Here is a 24,877-nt window from a genome sequence, read left to right on the forward strand (position 1 = left end):
CGGTAGATTTTAAACCTTGTGTAAGCGCTGAATGACAAGTTAAGATTGTATCGTGCTGAATGCTAAAGTTCAAAACATTATTTGACAGAGAGCCATTAGGATTTTAAGCCAAGATATGAGGCAATTAGTACTTTGTACCTGAACTGATGATGGCTTGCAAAAGTTTGTTGGATGCCAGTGAATGAAAATGCTTCACCTTTAACTGAATGTTCCATAAATCTTTGAGAAACAAAACCCCAAGGTAACGTAATAATCAAAATTGAGAATTAAGAATTTATTTCAGGTGTTTAAAACAATAACACAAATTAAAACTGTTTCCAAACAAGTTATTTTTAATTTGTTTTAGCAACCATCAATAATAGAACTATTATGTACACTAAACATGGCACAATTTGACAAAGTAACAGAATTAAGCTTATTTTAAAAATGTATATGTAAAAGTTAAGGCTCACATAGAACAGTATGATTTTACAAGAAATTATACAAAACAAAGTATTGACAGAATGCCTTAATTATACAAATCCTGCTTCACAAGGGCAGTTTAAATTGAGTAGCATTCAAATAAACTTTTCAAACTGGTAGATATCTCGATTTACATTTTGGCAGCTTTCCAAACATTATTATACCACATAGGCTATTACATGACAACTGGCAAGAAGTAATAAGTGGTGGAGATATCAATAACTAGGCCACGACATTTTATAATACGGGTTCGCCCATTTCCAATGGAGATGAAAAGGAGTTATATAAATCTGTAAAACTCGCCAACCCAGAGAGTTTGTGAAGATGGAATCATTGGATATATTCAAAGTGGAAAATGACAGCCATATAAACTACAATGGAGTCAAGGGGTACGAGGAGTGAGCAAGAAGGGACGTTTAGCTCAGGACTGGATTAAGCATGTTTTAATGAAAAAAAGCAGACAGGGCTTTTGGGTATGGGTGTGACTAGCCTATTCTTGCTTCTTATGTACTTATATCTTCAGATGAACTAATACGGTTGTACAATAAGGCTTATTTTTATAGCAGTTTACTAGAAATAAAAGAAACAATGCTCTCACTGAACTTGGAAACTGCCAGAATAAGTTTAATAATAATAATTAATTTTATTTATGGGCGCCTTTCAAGAGTCTCAAGGACACCTGCATAATCTAACAAAGGGCACTAAGCATAAGGCAAACTAAATAGCATTGGGCAAAATAATATTATTTTTATATCAACACAATTTTGTCCATAGTAGCTCCCAGGAGAGCAATCCCTTCAGCCCCACTTCCCCTCTTTTTATTTCTCTGTATCCTGCAATATATTCTCGGCCATACATGCCCATCAAGTCCATTTTGATGTCTAATTTACCATTAACTATACCAAGGGGCCAATTAACTAAACAGCGTGTATTTGGGATGTGGGATGACACAAAGGAACCAAGTAGAAACTCATATCGTCATGGATTAAAGTGCATTCTCGTCACAGAGCATAAGGTCGAGAATGAACCTTGCTCTCTGAACCTATGGTACATTAACATTAAACTAACTGATGTGCAGTTATGCAGCAATCTTTAGCCGACAATGGGACATACATTATTTTTAGATCAAATACACTGGAAACATTGTTTAATAGCAAGAATAAAAAGAAAACAAGAACATCACGTTATTTCAGAGGTTAACAACTAAGCAAAATTTAAAAATATGGCTGTATTAGAAAATCTTCGAAGGATACATACATACTAACAGTTGAAGAGTAACAATACACTTTGTAGACCCAGATGTATTAAGCAAATATTTAAAAATTTGAATGTATAAAACTTTGGAACGGACAAAAACATTACCAAGTTTAATTATTCAGTTGATAAACTTGAAAATATAATTAACCACATGAAATTCAACATCAGTAAAATCATTAGTGGCTCAAGTTTACAAGGATTCAGTGGGAAAACAGGACTGATAGTTGCCTCCTTGGTACCAAGAATATTACTGAGAAGCCACATAATATGGGAGAAATGAACAAGCAGAATGTATGATCTTTATCAGTAGCAGCAGCATCAATGGAGAAAAGGTGCAGGTACTTCAGGTTAATTTAAGGATTGAAAAGGTAGCAATGTCTTGATTACTCCCTGTGCCATATTACTGAGATCAAAATAGAGGATGGAGATAAGAAACTGAAGGTGCTGGAATCCTGAGCAAAAAAAAAAAAAGCACGAGGAACTCAGCAGGTCTGGCAGCATCTCTGGAGGAAATGGAGAATCGACGTTTTGGGACGGAATCCTTCATCAGACCCATAGACTTCAGAGTTTTGTTTTTTTGCTCAGGAGATAAAGGATCGGCCAATTCTGGGGAAGGTGGGATCTGATGGATCAGGACCAATATCCTTACAGGCTAGTGCTTCTGGGGCGGGTTTAAATTAACTTGGCAAGAGGATTAAAGGCCCAACTGACAATGACACATACAAGTGTGATATTCTAGCCATGAATTTTGATTTAAAGAGGGACAGGAAAGGCAGTTTAATATTCTTTAGGACAACTTTCTCAGATCAGAAAGTGAGATAAAGAAAGGAAAGACAAAATTGGTTAAAGCAACAATTACTGCTGTGACAAAGAACGATAGGAATACTATAGGAAAAATGTTTCATAGGAGAAGGTGCTCAGGTGATTTATTCTGGTAGGAAAGGTACTTGGGTTAGTGCCATTTTCTTTGGAACTGAAAACTAGGGAGAGTAGTTGAAGAGTACCAAATTATGAGATTACCTCTGCAGAAGGTTCAAAACATTAATGATAACGATTTAATACAATTGGTAGGAGTAAAGATGAAGAAAACTATTTTTCACCCAGAAGGTGATAGGGATTGGGAACTCGCTACCCAAGAACAGAAGGGTGGTATGGCGAAAATATCTAAGTACATGGAAGTGTACATGAAGAGCCATATATTTCTGGGCTACAAGATATAGCACTGATAGGAATTAAGATGGGTATTTCTTCTCCACCTTCTGCACAGACATGATTGGCTAAATGGTCTTTTGTGAAATATATCATTTTCTGTGTACCTAAAATGTGCAGCCACATTTTGCATGATATCATAAATTTGAAACTGCAAATTTTCACTAGGTCCAGTACTTTGTAACTCAAGACTTTGCAACCAGAATTTTAATTCTGGGGATGAAAAGTATAATTGTTAAAGGTTGCTCAACACTTTTGTAATTATATCAAAATGTATGTCAATATGAAATATTATTTCCACATACCACAAAAAGGCCATGTTACATGACTAAAATGCCATCAATAAGGTAGACAATGTCATTGTTTTGGTCCTTCAATAAAAGGTTAACAAAATAACATGTTAAAAAAAGTAGAAAATATTACAACTTTCCTTTGTCTATTTTTGAAGTTGTCTTCTATAAAGTGGATAAGCATTTTTTGAAAGCACATATTAATACTTCCAATTTGTCAATATCTTAAAATCAAGGCTTTACATTTAATTGCAATTACATAAATGTTAAATGTCCATTCCTTTTAGAAAATCAAATTTGTTGAAAGGCATAAGGTGAAATTAGTCATTTTAAAAATGCATTTACACATATATAGAACGTCTAATAAGAATATTTCCATTATGAAATAATTAATTTCAACCACTTAGAGAATCTTATAGGCTTATACGACTTATTTCTCTGTCCAAAATAAATTAAACAGTTGATCTTTATTTTCAGAATCAGCAGTATCATCAAGATTTTTAAATATCTATGTACATTTCATTAATTTGTGCCATCATTTTGGATCCACTTCATTGAATTATCAGAACAATGGATCTAAATAAATACTTCTGCTATCATAACTATATTCAAATTTAAATCACCCGTCTAATCAGACAAATCAGCTGTTCAATAAAATATATTAAAATAGTTATACAAGTAATTTAATATTCTTTCATATTATTCAAGTTGCGTTGTTCAAAATCATCTGCAATTGAGAACTGAACTACAATTTCTCATTGTTCAGTAGAGCTACAGACTTTTTTTGGGGGAAAAATACAACAACTTAGAGTGCATTAAAAAAAAACAAAAACGACACCAATATAAATAACAGGAAAAACTAAATCAAGAATGTAGAGATCAATGTAATAGTTTAGATTGGATTCATCCTGCTACTCAGGAGCAGATCTTCCCAGGGTATTTGTTTCACATTGTTAGGTTGAGTGTAACTATAATTGTAACTGTCCCAGCACAGCTTCATCAGAGCTACAAAATTCTGGAATGTTGGTCTTCTGTAATACTGCTGGGATGTTGTAATCTCCTCAAAATATGGCAGGAAAAGTAACAAGGCAATCATGTAGTGATAAATCTGCAATTTTCTAAATTGTTGGATGACAATACACATCAACTATCACTGGAATGTACATCTACATACTGTAAACAACCAACTGATTTAACTGTAAATTGACATATTTCCCAATTTAAGCAATGAGGACAATGAAGGATTTTATTAAAGGCTAATTATAAATATGCTGTTAATGCTATGATATAGGTCAGGATTTTCATACAATAATTAACATATTCCTTGGGATAATTTTAGTTTAGAGATTCCGCTTGGAAACAGGCACTTTGGTCCACTGAGTCCATGCAGACCAACAATCACCCGTACAGTCGTTCTATCCTACATACGAGGGACAACTTACAAAAGACAATTAACCTAGAAACCTGTTGGTGTTTGGAATGTGAGAGGAGACCGGATCGCCCAGAGAAAACCCACACAGTTGCAGGGAGTACGTACAAACTCCGCACAGAAAGCACTCATAGTCAAGATCAAATCCCGGTCGCTGGTGCTGTAAGGCAGCAACTCTACCGCTGCGCCACTTAACCGCCCCTCTCTTTGGGGGAGGCTTACCAAACACAACAGTACCAAATTTACATGGTACACTCAGTCACCCATTCACTGACTGCGGTTCCCTGCTGGACTCTTCCTTTCAAGAGACAATATATAATTATGGGGAAAAATACTGTTTTGTCTTTCATTGGTGGAATGAAGGTAAGCCAAGATCACATTAGCAAAATGAAGGAGGAAGACGATTTGCTAATAAAATCTGGCTTTTTTTTTTTAATTAACTGTGTTAAGTGTTCTAGCTTATTTTTAATTTTCAAAACATTTATAGTTATTTACTCAAAAAAAATCATTATTTTAAAGGTGGTTTGTTACTTCTGCTAAAACAGATTATCTATACTTTCAAAGATTTTTCTCGGTGTTACTATTTTGGAATTAGTAAAATTCCTCATTTAGTTTAATTTAGTTTAGAGATACAGTGTGGAAACAGACCATTTGGCCCACCTAATCTGTGCCAAAGAGTGATCCCTGTAAGCCAACACTATCCTACACACTAGGGACAATTTACCGGAGTCAATTAACCTACAAAACCGTACATCTTTGGAATGTGGGAGGAAACTGGAGATCCCGGAGAAACCCCATGTGGTCATGGGGAGAACATACAAACTCCGTACAAACTCTGCACCCATAGTCAGGATCGAACCCGGGTCTCTGGCACTGTAAGGAGCAACTCTACCACTGCGCTGTAGTTTTGTAATTCAGAATTTACTGATTTTCAGAAAGACTGAATATCATTAAACCAATGATCCCACTCTCAAATAAAACTTTCTCAATATAATAAGACATTGAGTTAAAAAGAAAAATAGATCATTACGTTTCTAACTATACTTCGCCAATAAGACAGTTCAGTAAAATCTACTGTGAAGCATTTTCTGATTAAACATCTTACATAAAATCTGTTCTTCTATTTAACATCCTAGTGTGAAAACATTTAAAAATATTAAACTTCTAAAATTAAAAGTACCTGTATTCAAAATATTGCTCATCATTCAACAGAAAATTAGATTAATTTAAGCACAGTTCTAACAATAATGCTGATATGTCCTCATGATTTTAATTCAACTTTTAAAAAAGATATCCAAGATTACAAATGTACACATAAAAACATTCCATGATTGCATGTAAAACTATTTGATACAATATAAATGATTCCAGATTCATTTCAAACGACTCAATTCTCAAGCTCAAATGATGATGTGCGTTTTTAAAAATATTTTAATTAAAGGATCACAAGTAAACATTAACATGGAGTGTTTGCTTCACAGTCACCATTTTTTTGGTGTACATTTGAAGCAAACTTGACAGCATCATGAACACTATAAAATAACAAGCCACTGATGTAACCATTATCAAAATAGTTCCCATTGCGAAGACTATCAATGACAGAGGCATTGCAGTTCGAGAGAAGAACCAAAATTCCAATTTCCTTGTAATCTTTGAAGGCTTCCTTCATTGTAGCTATGCCTGCGGTATCCAGGAATTGAATTACTGAGCAATCAATGATAATTGTATGGATATCAAACTCTTGATATCCATAGGACAACTGCAGTGTAACTTCAGGTTTCACCCCAGCTTGAGAATGTGCTGTCTGTTTTTGCTTCAGTTCTCGGATGTTTTTCTTTTCTGCTTTTTTCCTTGCTAATACTACCAGAGTGGGATTAATTCCTGTCTGTTTATACAGAGCCTCCTTGAACAATTCCTTGTTTGCATAGTATAACGGAGCCTCAAATCTAAAAATTTTAATCCCGGGTAAACTTTGCAGATTTCTATACTTCCTCAGGTCTTCATAAATTTCTGTCCCCTTCAAATGGCCAAGTACAGTGGTTCTTGGCACTTGTGTCCGTACAATCACACAGATCACAGAGAAACACACCCCTATCAACAGACCCAACTCTGTGCTGACGAGCGCTGTCGCTAACATTGTAATAAACCACACAACAGTATCCACCTTGCTCGTGTTCCACATTTTAGGTAACTCAAGAAATTTTCTTAGAGCTCCCCTGAGATTTACAATTATTATGACAGCCAAGACACATTTTTGAAGGGAATAGAAAAGAGGAGCAATCACAAGCAGCACAAGGAGAAGCACCAATGCAGTGACCAAACTAGATAACTGTGTCTTGCAGCTTGTGGACTCTTTAACAAGAGATTTTGCTAGGGCTGCACTGGATGTAAAGCAATGGAAAAATGCTGGGATCACATTACAAGCCCCAATAGCAAACATTTCTTGATTTGCTTTCACTGTGTATCCGTGCTTTTTGGCAAACATTTCCGACAGAGTAACTGTGATTGCAAAGCCAATGATGGCAATTGGAATGGCATCTATAGCAATTCGAGGTATCAAGCTCCAGTCTGGAGAGGTGGGAGCTATGAATCCAGTGGGTATGTCTCCAGCAATAGTAGAATTAAACTTTGCATTCAATTGTCCAAAATGCGAGATTAAGGTAGCAATAATTACTACCAGAAGTTCACCAGGAATTGGCATTTTCAACTTTTGTTTATAGCATTCATTTATTTCCTTTATCGGTACCAAAAACAGAAGGCTCAATATGCTGGTTACAAGATCACAGATATTAGTCTCATGGATGTTTTTAAAAATGTGCACCCAAGTTTTCACAAGTGAACCAGGAGTATTGACACGTGGAATACGGATCCCAAGGATGTACTTAATTTGTGAGGTGATTATGGTGAACGAGGCTCCAGTGGCAAATCCACTTAGCAAAGAATCGGACAGATACACCGATATAAAACCGACTTGGAAGATGCCCATGGCCACCTGGAAATGGTTTAAAAAAATAATGTAAATAACACAAAAGTCAGAAATAGGAAAAGGTGCGGGTTTCTATGTTTGCATAATGTTTAAATCCTTTACTGTGCACACATTGCCTGCTCCAAGTCTAAGCTTCAAAGCATTAAATAATTAAATACAATCATTTGTTAAAAACCCATTTACTTGTTTTTCAGATAATGGGCTAACAAAAAAAAGATATGGCAAATGAAACAAAGACAAAGTTACCATGCAGTGAACTTCCTTAAATTTCAAGAAAATACTTTTCATTAGAAAATTAATGGTGCGTTGGTTTGTTAATAGTGGCCAAAGGGTATTACTTAATAAAAGTTGCATACATATTCAACCTTTGAAGCAGCATGGAAGTAATTAGACCATTCATTAAACTTTTATCCAATTGCTTCACTCTTTCTATTCTAAGCAACACTTAATTTTGTCCAGCAGTGAAGTAGTAAATATATAAACACCGATTCTGTAAATAACATCAATGCTAAATATTTGGACGCTGAAAATGTAAAAGAAAAATGCTGGAAATCAGGCAGCTCCTGTTGAGTGAGAAACAAATTTAATCAATGACCTTTTGTCTAAAAACTGGATACATAAATAGACGGGTTTCAAAATGCAGAGAAAGTGGGGAAGAGGACGAAAAAACAAAAGATAAAGTCGACGAAAGGGCCACTGGGCCATGCAGGGGAAATTAAAAGGTAAGGGGTGTCAAGGAGCGTGAACACCACTGCGCTGCTGAAAAAGGTCCAGCAGAGACTGCACTTCCTGAGGGTGCTCAGGAAGAATAACATCACTCAGAGACTGCTGCTGTCCTTTTATCGGTGCTCCATTGAGAGCATCCCAACATACTGTGTATGCGTATGGTACACCAGCTGCACAGCGGCTCAGAGGAAAGCGCACCAGAGGGCCATTGACAACACCCAGAGGATTGTCGGCTGCCCTCTCCTTACCTTGGAGGACCTACACAGTTCCCGCTGCATCAAAAAATCCCAGAGTATTATAAAGGACATTTCCCACCCCGGACACTCCCTGTTTGAACTGTTGCCGTCAGGCAGACGGTACAGATCTACGAGGACAAGGACAAACAGACTTAAAACAGTTTTTACCCCACTGCTATAAAGGCACTAAATGTAGCCGCCAAGGAACGCAGGGGCGATACATACTAAGGGACTGTGGTACACTGTGAAATCGACAGAAGGATGTAGGGCTGGGTGTTTATGCGTGCTATTTTCATGATATTTATTTTAGTTGTTTATGTTTTTAAATATTTTACCTTGTATGTATCGTTAGCTTTTAGAAATGTTTGAATGGTGCACTGACTGGCTGACATTTTTTAATTTTGTTGTACATGGTTCATGTTATAATGACAATAAAGAAACTATTCTATTCTATTCATGGCAGCAGATGCAAATGCAGAGCAATGATCTGAAGTTACTGAAGTGAGGGGAGCATGGTGGCACAGCAGTAGAGTCGCTGCCTTACAGCGCCAGAGACCAGGTTCAATGCTGACTACGGACCCTGTCTGTATGGAGTATATATGTGCTCCCTGGGACCTGCATGGATTTTCACTGAGATCTTCGGTTTCCTCCCTCACTACAAAGACGTACAGGTTTATAGGCTAATTAACTTGGTATACATGTAAATTGTCCCTAGTGAGTAGGATAGCGTTAATGTGCGGGGATTGCTGGTCGGTGCGGATTCGGTGGGCTGAAAGGCCCGTTTCCACGCTGTATCTCTAAACTAAACGAAAACTAAAAGAATTATGGAGATCTAGAGGAAAAATGCAAAAGATACAGTCGATAAAGAGGCAGTTTTAAAAACAGAGTTACAGTCCCTTAAGCTTATTGTTGGAATAGTATGGGGTGCCAAGTTCAATTAAATGATGTTGGGAGTGAGGCAAAGCATTAATGTGTCAGGTCTCTGGAAATTATGAGGCGCATTTGCAAACTGAATGGAAATCATCTGCAGTGCAGCCACCCAATGCAATGTGGAGGACACCAAGCATGAGGAGAAAACACAATTGACCACATTGGAAGAGATATAGGTAAATCATAGCTTTGGGGCAAAAAAGTTATGGTCCTTGGATGATGGGGAGAGGTGGTAAAATACTGGTGATATATAGGAAGCCACCATTGTAAGGAGAATGAGTATTGTTGGAGATAGGACATTGCACCAACTGTTCTGGAAGGTACTATCCCTTTACAATGCTGAAAGAAAAAGGAAGATCATTATGGAAGTGTCATCACGTTGGAAATGAGCCGAGGATGGTCCAGTGTGTGTGCGTGCGTGTGTGTGTGAAGTTTTGGGCGGTGGACACTTTAAATCGGCTGAACCCACATGATCTCAGTCTGGGTCATTTCTTAGTGTTATCAAAAGTAAAATCCAAGCTTTAATGCAATTTCCCCCCCTCCCCCTGCATTTAGTAATGCATAAACACCCAACAGCTCATCTTATAAAGTTTTATACTTAACATACTCAAGGAATATGTTTCAAATACAAAAGGGAAAGGATTTTAAAAACAGTTCATTTACAGTTTGCAAATAGTAATTTCACAGACCTCTATATATTTATGGAATGTCATGCATTGAAAGTTTGCATTGAGCCCTTATAAAACAAAGACTCTGATGTAATTGCCTACTTGGCATAACCACCCTAACTGTTGTAAAATAGTACATCTGCTGACTCAAAATAGACAACTTCCTAGAAAATGTGTTTAATAAATGTCCATCAGCATTAACGTTTTGGAGCATTTATCATAACGTGAAAGTAAAATGCACAGTTCATTTAATTATTTGATCTATTTCTGACCTGAAATTGTTAGACAACTAGAACAAGGTAAGCAAACACATGACTGAATGATTTTAAGAAGAATTTAGGTATGGGTACAGAGGGGATGCACATCTTCTGAACTATATAACACCTTAAATAACATCCTTTACATATGGTAGTTTGCTATTCTGTCTTATAAAACAGATACAACTCTTTAGATGATCTTAGTTCACCCATGAAAGCTGGAGAACTAAACTAGAACTACACAAACAAATCAGCTCAATTTCTTCTCTGATTTAGGCTCAAGAAGGGGATAAAAGCCAATTTGAATAAATCGGGTTAGATCTCATTAGCCTTAAGTGCTAGTTGTAGCCAGAGAGCAATCTGTATGGAAGTTCCATGCATGATCAATCACCGACATCCTGGAGTATTGAATTTGTCAGATCATTCTACCTCAACACTCCATGTGAAGTACAGCCATGTATCTCAGCTGCTAAGATCCCCAGCACTATGCTGCAAAAATACCTCTTTGATCTTGTGGCAGGGCAGACTCACTGACTTTAATGGCGTTTAGTTTAGAGATACAGCACAGAAACAGGCCTTTGGCCCACCGAGTCCGCACCAACCAGCGACCCCCGCACATTAACACACTCCTACACCCACTAGGGACAATTTACACTTATACCACGTATACAAACCCAAGCCAATTAACCTACAATCCTGGACGTCTTTGGAGTTTGGGAAGAAACCAAAGATCTCAGATGAAATCCATTCGGTCACGGGGAGAACAAACAAACTCCGACAGCAGCGCCCGTAGTTGGAATTAAACCCGGGTCTCTGGCGCTGCAACTCTACAGCTGCGCCGCTGGGCCGTGAATAGGATCACGGATTAGGAGGAAAAGGTACTACAGCTCATTTTTAAATTACATTGCCCTGCAAGCATTAAATGGATGTTTTTAAGTATTCTAAAAGCGGAAATGGTTCAAATTTCTCTGATTTGAATAGTTTATCTTTGTGATTTGGACAGCTGACAAAACAGGGGGAAAGGGGCTTCTTTACACAACCAGAGACCCCAATGCAAGAACTCAAGATACTTTAGGTCATGAAGATAGACTCTGCGACTAGTTATGGCTACTGTTGTGGGGCGGCAGTGAGCGGCAATCTCAGGCACGATGCCAAGATTTAGCCAAAAATTACATAATTCTATGATTTGCACTCCAGAGATGTATTCTCCAAGAAGTACCCAGAATTTTACTTGACTCAAGGACGGGAAATGCCAAACCAGGGCATATAAAGTAATATTATGCATACAAGATATAATAAGATATAATAAAGACATTGATTTCTGAGTTTGTTACTGCTGCTTAACAAAGGGATAGGTTACTGGACTACAAGTAGCCTCATTAGGGTATTAAACCCTTAGCTTCCTGAATGATGTCTTGGAATGTTGGTTGAACGAATAGACATTTGAATTTTAGTATTCTTGATTTGCTTACAGGATGAATTCCACACATTCCCTGGCAATGATTGGCTGGATTACATTCAAACTTATCCTAATGATACGTGCAAGAAAATTTAAGAATATAACACCAGAAATAATCTTAGCTTTAAACTTTGCGATTTCTAATGTTTGATTTAAACTTTGCGATTTCTAATGTTTGATTAGATTAGATTAGATTCCTTTATTGTCATTTAGACCTTTTGGTCTAAACAAAATTATGTTGCCTGCAGTCATACACAGAACCAATAAACACAAAACATACAATAAACACAAATTAAACATCCACTTTACATTATTTTCCTTGTTTAGACCACAAATTGATGCTTTGGTGTTCACGTTCATTTCTTTCCTGAGAAACATTGGCTATTGTTATTCTTGCTATTGCCTATTTTCACCACACCCTCTCTAAATGTTTCTAAATGTTTCTCCTCCCTATTCACCATTTATTTCTAAGCCTAATCTGCAGCCCTTTTTTATGACGATGAAATGAATAAATACATTTGGGTTCAATTTCCTGGTTGTGTGGGAAGAACTTCAAATCCAGGATATCACTTGCATGCCCTTTTGTTCATGTCCTCAAAGAGCGAGTTAGCTTACCTGGTATATGCCAGCCATGAATGTCAAAGTTGAGCCAATACGAATGGCAAAACAGCTTCTTCCACAAACGTTTGCGGCCTGGTTGGGCAGAGCAGTGGTATTAATATCATCAGAAATGTCAAACCCAGCAAACTGCAGCTCTCGTTCCACTACCTGGCCAATCATTAAGCAAAGCACACCAAAGATGCCAACGGAGATGTGCTTTGATGTTCCCATCAGAGAGTAGATGATGCAGGCAAAGAATGAAGTATAAAGCCCATATACTGGATCCTGCCCAGCAAGCAATGAGTAGGCTATTGATTGGGGAACTATCAAGATACCTACAACTAGCCCAGACATAATATCCCCCAAAATCCATTTCTTCCATTTATACTTTGGAAACCATCGTATTATAGGAAATAAGTCAACAAGTAAGTCTTTTGCTTTTGCTGGCGTACATGATAAATGCTTCTTCAGCTTTTTTACTGCACACGCCTTCACATCTAGTGGTTCCTTTTCTTGCCTTTCTAAAATAATTGGAGAATATTTATCGCTTTTCATGTCACACAAGACCACGTTATTGAGCACTAACATGCTTTCAGCGTTATTCACATCTGCTGAGGTCATCTTGCAGGTTGCCTGGAGAAGAAAGAAAACGAGTTAGTTTTGGTTTCATCTTAGCATATGGTAGTTTGTCAAAATGTTGAGACCTGTTGAATAACAATCAGAGTGGCATCATAAGCAATACTGTAACTCAGCATCTTGGAGTCTTGAATTATTTCCAACCTGAAGATTCATCCTTAGTTTTATTTTTAGGCAGAATTGGTCTATGGAAATAATTTACTTAATTTAGTTTGTTTATTCTTGTAACCCAAAAAAAAACTGCAAACATATGCATGATCATGATACATATTAAATTTATAATTTGCGTCAGAATCAATTATCATTCTCTATTTTGCAAAATATATTAAAACTTGTATTATTATTATTTTTAATAATTAAAGGTAAAGCTTGCACCTTTAAAATAATCAGTGAAGATACAATTTCTGCTGTGAATTCTTATAAAACTATTTAGTAATTTATCATTGAAAAAATATCGTTCACAGAAATATTAAACATATCATACAAAAATATGAATAATCGCTTTGAACAACAATAAATCATGTCACATAAAATTACTGGTTTTATAACAAGCTGGCATTTCTTTTCCTTTACCCAAGGTTCATCAGGTACAAAGTATATAACCACTTATCTGAAATGTCTTAAAATCCTTTGGTCATTACCACTTCCACAGTTAACAATCCTTGACTTAATTAATCACCTTATCATACCTCTACTCTCAAGTGGCTGAAATAATCATAAAATTCATGAAGTCATTTCAGAATAATTAAATATCTGGCATTTGCCAGTATCAGGTAAATTAATACAATTCACTCTCCCTTATTAGCTCGGAAGCTATCCAAACGTCTCACATTTTCAACAGAAAAGCAATAGTTTCCAGTTTGTGACATTTGTGATATACATTGTGCATAATGGTTATTTAATTTGACGACATTTCACCATAAAAATGCAATCCCACTTTCCTGGCATTGACTGGTTAAGGGTTTCTTCAAATATTGCATTTCTCCATTCCTGGAGATGATGTTTCTTTTGCAATACTGTATCATTACAAAACAGAAATTTCAGTCGAGTTCCTCGGATGCTAAGCATTGGAGGCTGGCTATCTGAAAGGCCAAAGGAGACAACCATGTTTGGAAGTATTGAAATAAAAATAATCTTCACATTGGCCTTGAATTGGCAATGGTCTAGACAGACCAGGTCTTCAAAATAAGATTTTCATGTGAGCTTATGAACAGGAAGAAATAATTTAAATTAAAAATATCAAGGTGCGTGTTTAGTACACAAAATGGATAGTTTTCATTCTCGGAGAGAGACGAGTTACCATCAAGGCAAGATTTTAAATTAACACACTATTTACATTCTTTATCTGGAGGAAAACATTATGCAAGGTTTCCAACTTTGCCAATGATATGAACATAAGTGAAAGTGGCGACACAGGCAGAAAAGGTGCTGAAGAAAAACTGCGGCAAAATTACCCTTCATCAATTGAGCATCGAGTACAAGAGTTGGAATATCATGTTGCAGTTGTACGTGACATTGGTTGGACTGTACTTGGGGTAGAGTATGCAGCTTTGGTAGAAATTATGTAATTAGCCTCCAGAGGGTGCAGAAAACATTCACAAGGACATTGCCTGGACTGGAGGGCTCAAGTTAGAAAGAGCAACTTGGTAAGATTGGAGTGTTTTCCCTGGAATGAAGAAGGCTGAGGTGTAATCAAGAAGGGGCATTGAGAAGATGGATGGTCAAAATGTTTGTCCAAGGAGGGGGGAGTCCGCACCTAGAAACCTAGAAACCAAGTTTAAGGTGAGGGGGAAATATTTAAAGGGGCGCTGTGGGGCAAGGTTTTCCATGCAAAGGGTAGTTTAGTTTATTGTTACATGTAGAGAGGTACAGTGAAAAGTCTTTTGTTGCTTGCTATCCAGTCAGCGAAAAGATTACACATGATTACAATCAAGTCATCCACAGTGTACAGATGCAAGATGTAGTCGAATAAAGTCCAATTAAAGATAGTTCAAAGGTTTCCATTGAGGTAGATAAGAGGTCAGGACCACTTCAGCTGGTGAGAGTTGCCTGGTATCAGCTGAGAAGAATGTCCCAGAATCTTTCATTTTTTAGTTTTAGAGATACGGCGTGGAAACAGGCCCTTTGGCCCAACAAATCTGCGCCGACCAACCCATACCCTAGTTCTATCCTACACACTAGGGACAATTTACAGAAGCCAATTAACTTATAAACCCGCAATGTGGAGGAAACCAGAGCCACATGGTCAGAGGGATAATGTGCAAACTCTGTCAGCATCTGTAGCCAGGATCAAACCTAGGTCTCTGGCGCTGTAAGGTAGCAACTCTACCGCTATGCCACTGTGCTGCCCATGAGGTATGAAGGTAGTCGTTTTCACACTTCTGTACTCTCTGGCTTGAGAGGAGATAAGAGGGGTAACCAAGCTGAGACTGGTTCTTGATTATGCTAGTGGCCTTGCCGAGGCAGTGTGAAGAGCAGACGGAGTCAATAGAAAGGAGATTGGATTAAGTGATGGTCTGGGCTATGTCCACAACTTTGCAATTAATTGTGTTCTTGGAGTCGTTTCCAAACCATGCCGATAAAATGCATTCTACGGCGCATCTGTAGAAGTTGGTGAGTGTTGTTGGGGACATGCCAAACTTCCTAAGCCTTCTAAAGAAGGAGACGCATTGGTGTGCTTTCTAGGCCATTGCCAAGAATGAGTATATGAAATTAGCAGCCAAAGGATGTTGTAGACTCAGGATCAATTACAATATTTAAAAGACATATGGACAAGCATATGGAAATAAAAAGGTTTAGGGGGATATCAGCCAAATGAGATTTGCTCAGGTACACATGTATAAGATTACAAAGGAGCTTGACAGTATAAATGGTGGGATCTTTGTTTTACATATTGGGAGAGTCTCAGTCAAGGAATCATAACTACAGGTGTGTAGGAAGGAACTGCAGATGCTTCTTTATACCGAAGACAGACACAAAATGCTGGAGTAACTCAGCGGGTAACACAGCATACCTGGAGAGACGGAATGGGCGACGTTTCAGGTCAGAACCCTTCTTCAGATCACTTTGAAGAAAAGTTCTGACCTGAAACGTCACCTATTCCTGTTCTCCAGCGACGCTGCTCGACCTGCTGACTTACTCCAACATTTTGTGTCTATCATCAATGTAGCTACAAATCAGGGTTATGTCATGTAAAACTGAGGCACAGAATTTCTTCTCACAGAGGGTAATGTGTGTCTGGAATTCTCTGCCACAGCAGCTAATGAAGTTGAGTCATTAGAAGTATTTAAAGTGCAGTTGGATAAATATTTAATAGGTCAAGGTTAAGATCCTATGGCGATATGGCACAGAAGATGAATTCAGGCCAGCATAGATGAGCCATGACCATATTTTAGAAGTGGGGCAGGCTTGATGGCAGTGATAACCTACTCTAGCTCCCATTTGCTTGTGTTTCTTGTGCTCTTGTTAAATCTCCAAAAGAAAACAAATAAGGATGTAAAACATTGCCAGAAACATTGGCCAAAATATTGGCCAGAAAGACTGACATGTACCCACATTACCAAGTGCTTGTGGTTGCAGATAAAATGTCAATACAGTCCAATAATACTTTGTAATGCTTTGAGCCAAGAACATTTAGTACCGTTCACTGAATGTTGGACTTATAGCAACCCATTACATTGTTATTACATCCTGATTGTTGTACAATTATCACTGATTTAAAGAAACAGTGATTTTCTTGAGTAATGCCCATCCATACAAAACGGCATGCCAAATTCCCAGTCAGACACTGCAGAGCAGTTGTAACTTTTATACCCAGCGCTAACACTTTCTTTGCATAATGCTTTCGACCTAATTAGCATGCCCGATTTCCATGCAGATTTTACGATTCATCAAACAGGCAGAGTAATTAAGGAGCATAAGCAATAAAAGTAATATGGAAATTACTATTAATTACAGACATATATCATTCCAAATTATGAGGGGGCACTTTAAGTGACAATAGTGTGTATATACAAAATATAATGGATCAGACTTTCCGCTAGCGATCAGCAATCTGCACTTGCCGCTGAGTTAAAATATAAATTTACCCTTGCCTGTTCCATCTTGCTGAAAAGTGCCAGTGTGATTCTGAAGTAAATCCACTAGCCCTGCATGTGTAGTTTAGTTTAGAAGCAGGTCATTCATCCCACTGAGTCCACGCCAGCCAGCGATTCTCGCTCATTAGCACTATCCTAAACAATTTACAACCTTTACCAAAGCCAATTAGCCTACATACCTCTATGTCTTTGGAGTGTGGAAGGAAACCGGAGCACCCAGGGAAAACCCACATGGGCACAGAGGGAACATGCACACTCCGTACAGACAGCACCCATAATCAGGAAAGAACCCAGATCTCGGGCACTATTACGCAACAACTCTACCACCGCACCACCGTGCCATGTATAAGCCGTCAGACTTGGGTGGGAGGGGGCAATGGCTGGAACCAGAAGATGACAGTTAAAAAATGCGACTTCTGGACAGGTGCCAGGAAGCATATTTCCTCACAAAATTAAAATTAATATTTGAAAAAATCCTCAGGTAGAACAGTGGAGCCAAGTGGAAGAAACCCACTGACTCCCATGGCTATCTGGACTACACTTCTTCCCAACCTGCTTCCTGCAAGGACTCTATTGGAGCAAAATGGCGGCGGCGCGGGCACACCGCGACGCCCTGTGTCTCCCTAGAATGGGAAAAATAGCGACGATCCCCTTACCTGCTTCAAGGCTGCTCACTCGGAGCAGTCTTGTATTCATCTCGTACAGCCGACAGGAACTTCTGGACTTCGGTTCCTGCGGCTGCAACAACTTTTTGGACGATCTCCCTCTTCCGTCTGAGCTCATCAGAGCAACAGAGCACCCGACTGGAGACCGCCAGGTGAGTCGCGGGGTTGGAGACCGCCATCCGACCCGCGGAGCGCAACCGACCCTCGGTCCTCACCGGATCCCCGGTCCTCGGACTCCCGGTCCTCACCGGATCCCCGGCCCTCGCCCGACTCCCGGCCCTCGCCCGACTCCCGGCCCTCGCCCGACTCCCGGCCCTCGCCCGACTCCCGGCCCTCGCCCGACCCCCGGCCCTCGCCCGACCCCCGGCCCTCACCCGACCCCCGGCCCTCGCCCGATCCCCGGTCCTCGCCCGACTCCCAGTCCTCACCCGACCCCCGGAGCCCAACCGTCCCGCGGAGCTGGAGAACGCCAGGTGAGTCCCAGAGCTGGAGAACGCCACCCGACCCGTGGAGCTGGAGAACGCCACCCGACACGTGGAGCTGGAGAACACCCCGGAGCTGGAGAACGCCACCCGACCCATGGAGCTGGAGAACGCCACCCGACCCGTGGAGCTGGAGAACGCCACCCGACCCGTGGAGCTGGAGAACACCCCGGAGCTGGAGAACGCCACCCGACCCGTGGAGCTGGAGAACGCCAGGTAAGCCCCGGGGCTGGAGACCATCAGCAGAGCCGCGGGGCTGAAGACCGCCTGCGGAGTAACGCAGACGTGGAGCAACGGAGCGGCAGAACACCAGCGCGCACCAAGCCAGCTCGGCCCACCAGAAGCACCAATAGACGGCGACGGGTACGAAAACACCGCCGGGGACGCAGAGGTGGGTTAAAGGCCAGATTAGAGCTAGCCCCACACAGGGCAGCTATTCCTAGCCTTTTCCTCGCCAATGTGCGCTCACTGGCAAACAAAATGGATGAACTCCGGCTAAGGATCACCTCCCACAACCGGATCAAGGACTGCAACATCTTGATCTTCACTGAAACTTGGCTCAACACTGACGTTCCTGACAGCGCCATCCAGCTATCGGGGCGTCATTTACTCCGAGCGGACAGGACATCAGACTCTGGTAAGACCAGAGGGGGGGGGGGGGTCTGTGCATTTATGTAAACAAAGCATGGTGCACGGACTCCACCATCATCGAGAGTCACTGCTCAGCTAACCTTGAGTTCCTCTTGGTTAGATGCAGACCGTTCTATCTGCCCAGAGAGTTCACCTCTACTGTTGTGACTGCAGCCTATATCCCTCCTGATGCTAATGCCAAGCTTGCAATGAAAGAGCTGCATACTGCCATTAGCAAACAACAGACGCACAACCCCGAGGCAGCCTTCATTGTTGCGGGTGACTTCAATCACTCCAACCTGAAGACTGTACTCCCCAAATTCCACCAACATGTATCCTTCCCCACTAGAGTAGACAAGACACTGGACAAAGTCTACACCAACATGGCTGAAGCTTACAAAGCCATCCCCCTCCCCCACCTTGGTCAGTCTGATCACGTCTCATTGTTCCTGCTCCCTAAGTACTCCCCACTCATCAGACGGGTTAAACCAACTGTGAGGGCAGTTAAAGTCTGGTCAGAGGAAGCGGACTTCACACTTCAGCAGTGTTTTGGAAACACTGACTGGAAGGCGTTTGCAGCCCAGGCCACCCTTGACTCTCACACGGACATTGATTCCTACACATCCTCTGTTCTGGACTTTATAAACTCCACCATCAATAGTGTCACCTCCCTCAAACAGGTGACCATATACCCGAATCAGAAGCCATGGATGAACAGCGAGGTCAGGCTACTGCTGAAAGCACGGGACACCCGCTTTCAGGTCAGGCGATGCTCGAGCCTACAGTTCATCCAGGGCTAACCTGAAGAGGGGCATCAGGAAGGCCAAGCACTGCCATAAGCTCAGGATTGAGGAGCACTTCAACAACAACTCCGACCCCCGACGCATGTGGCAAGGCATCCAGGCCATCACGGACTACAGACCCTCCAACATCACCCCCACATCCAGCGACGCCTCCTTCCTTGAGGAGCTTAATCACTTCTATGGCCGCTTCGACAGGGACAATCTAGAGACAGCCATCAAGGCTGTGCTACCTGCCGATCACCAACCCCTCACACTCACCCCCTACGACGTGTACGTGGCACTGAGTAGGACTAATGCACGTAAGGCTGCTGGCCCTGACGGCATCCCCGGGCGCGTGCTCAGGGCCTGTGCTGCGCAGCTGACAGACGTCTGGACTGACATCTTCAACCTGTCACTTGCCCAAGCAGTTGTCCCCACTTGCCTTAAAGCCACCTCCATCGTGCCAGTGCCAAAACACTCCACTGCGGCAAGCCTCAACGACTTCCGCCCAGTTGCACTTACCCCCATCATCACCAAGTGCTTCGAGAGGCTGGTCCTGGCACACCTCAAAAGCTGCCTACCCCCCACACTGGATCCCTATCAGTTTGCCTACCGCAAGAACAGGAGTACGGAGGATGCCATCTCAACGGCACTTCACTCCGCCCTCTCCCACCTCGACAACAGAGACACTTACGTAAGAATGCTGTTCATCGATTACAGCTCAGCATTCACCACCATTATTCCATCAAAACTGATCACCAAACTCGGTAACCTGGGCATCGACCCCTCCCTCTGCAACTGGATACTGGACTTTCTAACCAACAGACCCCAGTCTGTGAGGTTAGACAAGCACACCTCTTCAACCCTCACCCTGAACACCAGCGTTCCTCAGGGCTGTGTGCTGAGCCCCCTCCTCTACTCCCTCTTCACCTATGACTGCACACCTGTACATGGTACTAACACCATCATCAAGTATGCAGATGATACAACGGTGATTGGCTTCATCAGCAACAACGATGAGCTGGCCTACAGGGAGGAGGTCCAGCACTTAGCAGCATGGTGCGCTGACAACAACCTGGCCCTTAACTCCAAGAAGACCAAGGAGCTCATTGTAGACTTCAGGAAGTCCAGAGGCGGCACGCACACCCCCATCCACATTAACGGGACGGAGGTGGAACGTGTTTCTAGCTTCAGGTTCCTGGGAGTCAACATCTCCGATGACCTCTCTTGGACCCACAATACCTCTACTCTGATCAAGAAGGCTCATCAGCGTCTCTTCTTCCTGAGGAGACTGAAGAAGGTCCATCTGTCTCCTCAGATCCTGGTGAACTTCTACCGCTGCACTATCGAGAGCATCCTTACCAACTGCATCACAGTATGGTATGGCAACTGCTCTGTCTCCGACCGGAAGGCATTGCAGAGGGTGGTGAAAATTGCCCAACGCATCACCGGTTCCTCGCACCCCTCCATTGAGTCTGTCCAAAGCAAGCGCTGTCTGCGGAGGGCGCTCAGCATCGCCAAGGACTGCTCTCACCCCAACCATGGACTGTTTACCCTCCTACCATCCGGGAGGCGCTACAGGTCTCTCCGTTGCCGAACCAGCAGGTCGAGGAACAGCTTCTTTCCGGCGGCTGTCACTCTACTCAACAACGTACCTCGGTGACTGCCAATCACCACCCGCCCCCCCGGACACTTATTATTATTTATTCAAATCGTTTGCTATGTCGCTCTTCAAGGGAGATGCTAAATGCATTTCGTTGTCTCTGTACTGTACACTGACAATGACAATTAAATTGAATCTGAATCTGAATCTGAATCTATCCCCTACTCCCAATTCCTCCGTCTACGCCACATCTGCGCCCAGGGTGAGGTGTCCAAACCAGGGCATCGGAGATGTCCTCATTCTTTAGGGAACAGGGGTTCCCCTCTTCGACTATAGAAGAGGCTTTCACCAAGGTCTCCTCTATATCCCGCAGCTCCACTCTCAACCCCATCCCTCCCACTCCTAACGAGGACAGAGTCCCCCTTGTCCTCATCTTCCACCCTACCAGCCATCACATACAACAGCTAATCCTCCAACATTTTCGCCACCTCCAACGGGATCCCACCACTGGCCACATCTTCCCATCTCCTCCCCTTTCGACGATCCTCAGAGACCGCTCCCTCCGAAACTCCCTGGTCAATTAGTCCCTTCCTACCCAAACCCCCTCCCCTGGTACTTTCCCTTGCAACTGCAGGAAATGCTACACGTGTCGCTTTACCTTCCCCACTTGACCATCCAAGGACCCAAGCAGTCTTTCCTGGTGAGACAGAGGTTCACCTGCACCTCCTCCAACTTCACCTATTGCATCCGTTGTTCTAGGCGTCAGCTGCTCTACATCGGTGAGACCAAACATAGGCTTGCGATCACTTCGCCCAATACCTCCGCTCGGTTCGCACTAACCAACCTGATCCCCAGCACTTCAACCCCCCCTCCCATTCCGAATCCGACCTTGCTGTCCTGGGCCTCATCCATGGCCAGAGTGAGTCCCACAGTAAATTGACGATTCCCTTTTTTAATGATTCTTTCTTCCTCATTCTTGTCTACCACCCTTGACATAGTTTCTGGCACTTCACTGGAGTGCAATAGTCATAGAGTGATACAGTGGGGAAACAGGCCTTCGGCCTAACTTGCCCAAACCGGCCAACGTGTGTCAACTACACTAGTCCCACCTGCCTGCGCCAGGTCCATATCCCTCCAAACCTCCCCATTCCATGCACCTGTCCAACTGTTTCTTAACAAATGTCTGAAGGTCACCTGAAGACTAGACCACACAAGGATAGCTGATTTTATAATCTTCAAGACATTAATGAAACAGGTTTTCAATTATAATCTGGTAGTTTTAAGTCCGCTTTATTGATTCTAGATGTTCGTTTTATATATTGAATTACTAAGTATATTACTAAGTACCAGCTGTACTGGTGAAATTCAAACTTACATATCCAGATGTCCTTGTCTCTATTAAGAATTATGTTGCTAAATTTTGTCATGTAGTTGATATTGTTCCTGTATCAGGTCTACTTTTGATGCAATGTCAGTGAGCAGTTTACCCAGTGGTGGAAAAGTGATGCAATGCAAACCATGCAAATGCCTAGCAAAGGGAGCCAGAACGTTTACAACTTTTGTCTTTGAATGCGAGCCTTGACATGGTGGCAACATGTCCTTCAAGACTTGACCAGGTCAAACAATGGTGTTGCTTCTGGGCTATTTTTGATAACTTGGAAGTATGGAAGTGTTTTGTGCAGGTGATCAATTGGCTGAGGAAGGGCAGGAGGTGCATAGTTAACCTAATGCCACAAGACTTCACGTGGCGTGGCATCATCACTGAACTCTCCCAGGGCTATTTGGCATCATCACTGAACTCTCCGTGGGCTACTTCTATCTTTGAAGGATCAGTCCAGCCAATGGGACGGAATGCGCTCAATGATTGCAATGGGCTGGCATATTTGATTAGTACAGGTGTCAGAGGTGATGGGGAGAAGGCAAGAGAATGGAGTTAGGAGAGAGAGCTAGATCAGCCATAATTGAATGGAGGAGTAGACTTGATGGGCTGAATGGCCTAATTGAACCCCTATCCCTTATGACTGTATGATTTTCCCTGAAAGGTATGTTTCTGATGTTGAGCAACAATCTGATAGACTGGTTTTGCCTATGGGCCACTTCCCCCAATTTAGACACCAATCTCCATGTATCTATGAGAATTTGGAAGGTTAACTGGACAGGGGAGGGGAAAAAAAACTTTGCCATGTCAGATATTAGTGTCTATGTCAATGACAATATCCATGTCAGCTCACCCATCTGTTTTAACTCATTGGTTATGATACAGTTGAATTGTTTGCAAAGCTAGTTAAGTGTGAAACACAATGCAGACATGAGGAACTGCAGATGCTGGAATCTTGTGTAGAACACAAAGTGCTGGAGTAATTCAATGGGAGAGCGTACAAACTCTGCACAGACAGCGTCGGGATCGAACTCTGGTCTCTAGCGCTGTGAGGCAGCAGCTCTTATTGCCCACCCCCGCCCTCCAAAATCAACCATCAGGCATTTGAATCACACTGCACAATCCTAACCACAACCTTACCTCAGCACTGGACTATTATGGACTTTGTTTCAGGGTTGCACTATGCACTATGGCTTCCACTGTTATGGTCTGGTTATCTGGTATAATTGATCATGTATTGTATTATTGTTTACTTATTTATTGTTGTGTTGTTTTTTTAACGTGCCCGTGAAGCTGCGACAAGCATGGATTTCATTGCTCCGTTCTCTGTGCATATGAAAATGAAACATTCTCGACTCTTTAGATGCACAATTAATTAATTTTTGTTATTTTACGTTAAGGGGCAAACAAATGGGTTCTCTGTCACAAGGTCTAATGTACCTAAACCATCCAAGCAGCCATTTCAGATGCTCAGGTCATGGAACTTGACAGTATAATAGAGCCTCAATACATATAGATTCAATGTCTCCATCTTGAGATCACAATCTTCTGATTCAAACCAAATTCTCTCCCAGCTAAGCCAAGCTGCCAGTCCCTCACCCAGCCCCAAGGCAGAAATCTATGCGCGGATAACTCACATTTTCTAGACAGCAAGACGAGGAACTTTGATGGGCACAAGTTGTCTATCAAAGTTCTAGATCACAAGCAATAGAATTACTAATCAGGTAACTTACTGAAAGCAAAGCTATGACAGTTGTATTGACACAGCAACTTACCAAACGTCTTTTAACATAAAAAGGACTGCTTAAAACCCCGATTATTGGATAAACTATGATTGATCACAGCTACTCGGTTCCAACCGTTTGCCTCTGTGGAAGGTTACATTGGTAATTAAATAATAATTTACCCACATTGCAGAAATAAACTTTGCAGCATCCATAACAGCCTCTGTTGCCTGTGCTGGCTATGCGACTTCACCTTTAATGCAAGTACAAGCAGCTAGATTTGCTCGGTATCGGAAAAATAATTTTGACTACTTTCTGCTTTAGGAACTTTTGGATGGGACAGCAGCTGGGAAATGTATTACTGGCGATGC

At 41.6% G+C, this 24,877-nt stretch overlaps 1 protein-coding gene across 2 annotated transcripts in view; it reads right to left on the minus strand.

The window, feature by feature from the left end:
- Positions 1-281: 281 nt before the first annotated feature.
- slc26a2 (solute carrier family 26 member 2) overlaps positions 282-24,877 on the minus strand; it is a 30,137-nt gene continuing 5,541 nt past the window's right edge. For both annotated transcript variants that reach the window (XM_055643019.1, XM_055643020.1), the window contains 2 exons: positions 12,525-13,142; positions 282-7,639 (listed from right to left, as the gene is read on the minus strand). In XM_055643019.1, coding sequence (XP_055498994.1) covers positions 6,104-7,639; positions 12,525-13,130 — 2,142 coding nt within the window. In that variant the 5' untranslated portion in view covers positions 13,131-13,142 and the 3' untranslated portion in view covers positions 282-6,103. The remainder of the gene's footprint in view (positions 7,640-12,524; positions 13,143-24,877) is intronic.

The sequence above is a fragment of the Leucoraja erinacea genome, chromosome 11 (genome assembly GCF_028641065.1).
Source record: "Leucoraja erinacea ecotype New England chromosome 11, Leri_hhj_1, whole genome shotgun sequence".
In the NCBI taxonomy this organism is placed as follows: domain Eukaryota; kingdom Metazoa; phylum Chordata; class Chondrichthyes; order Rajiformes; family Rajidae; genus Leucoraja; species Leucoraja erinaceus.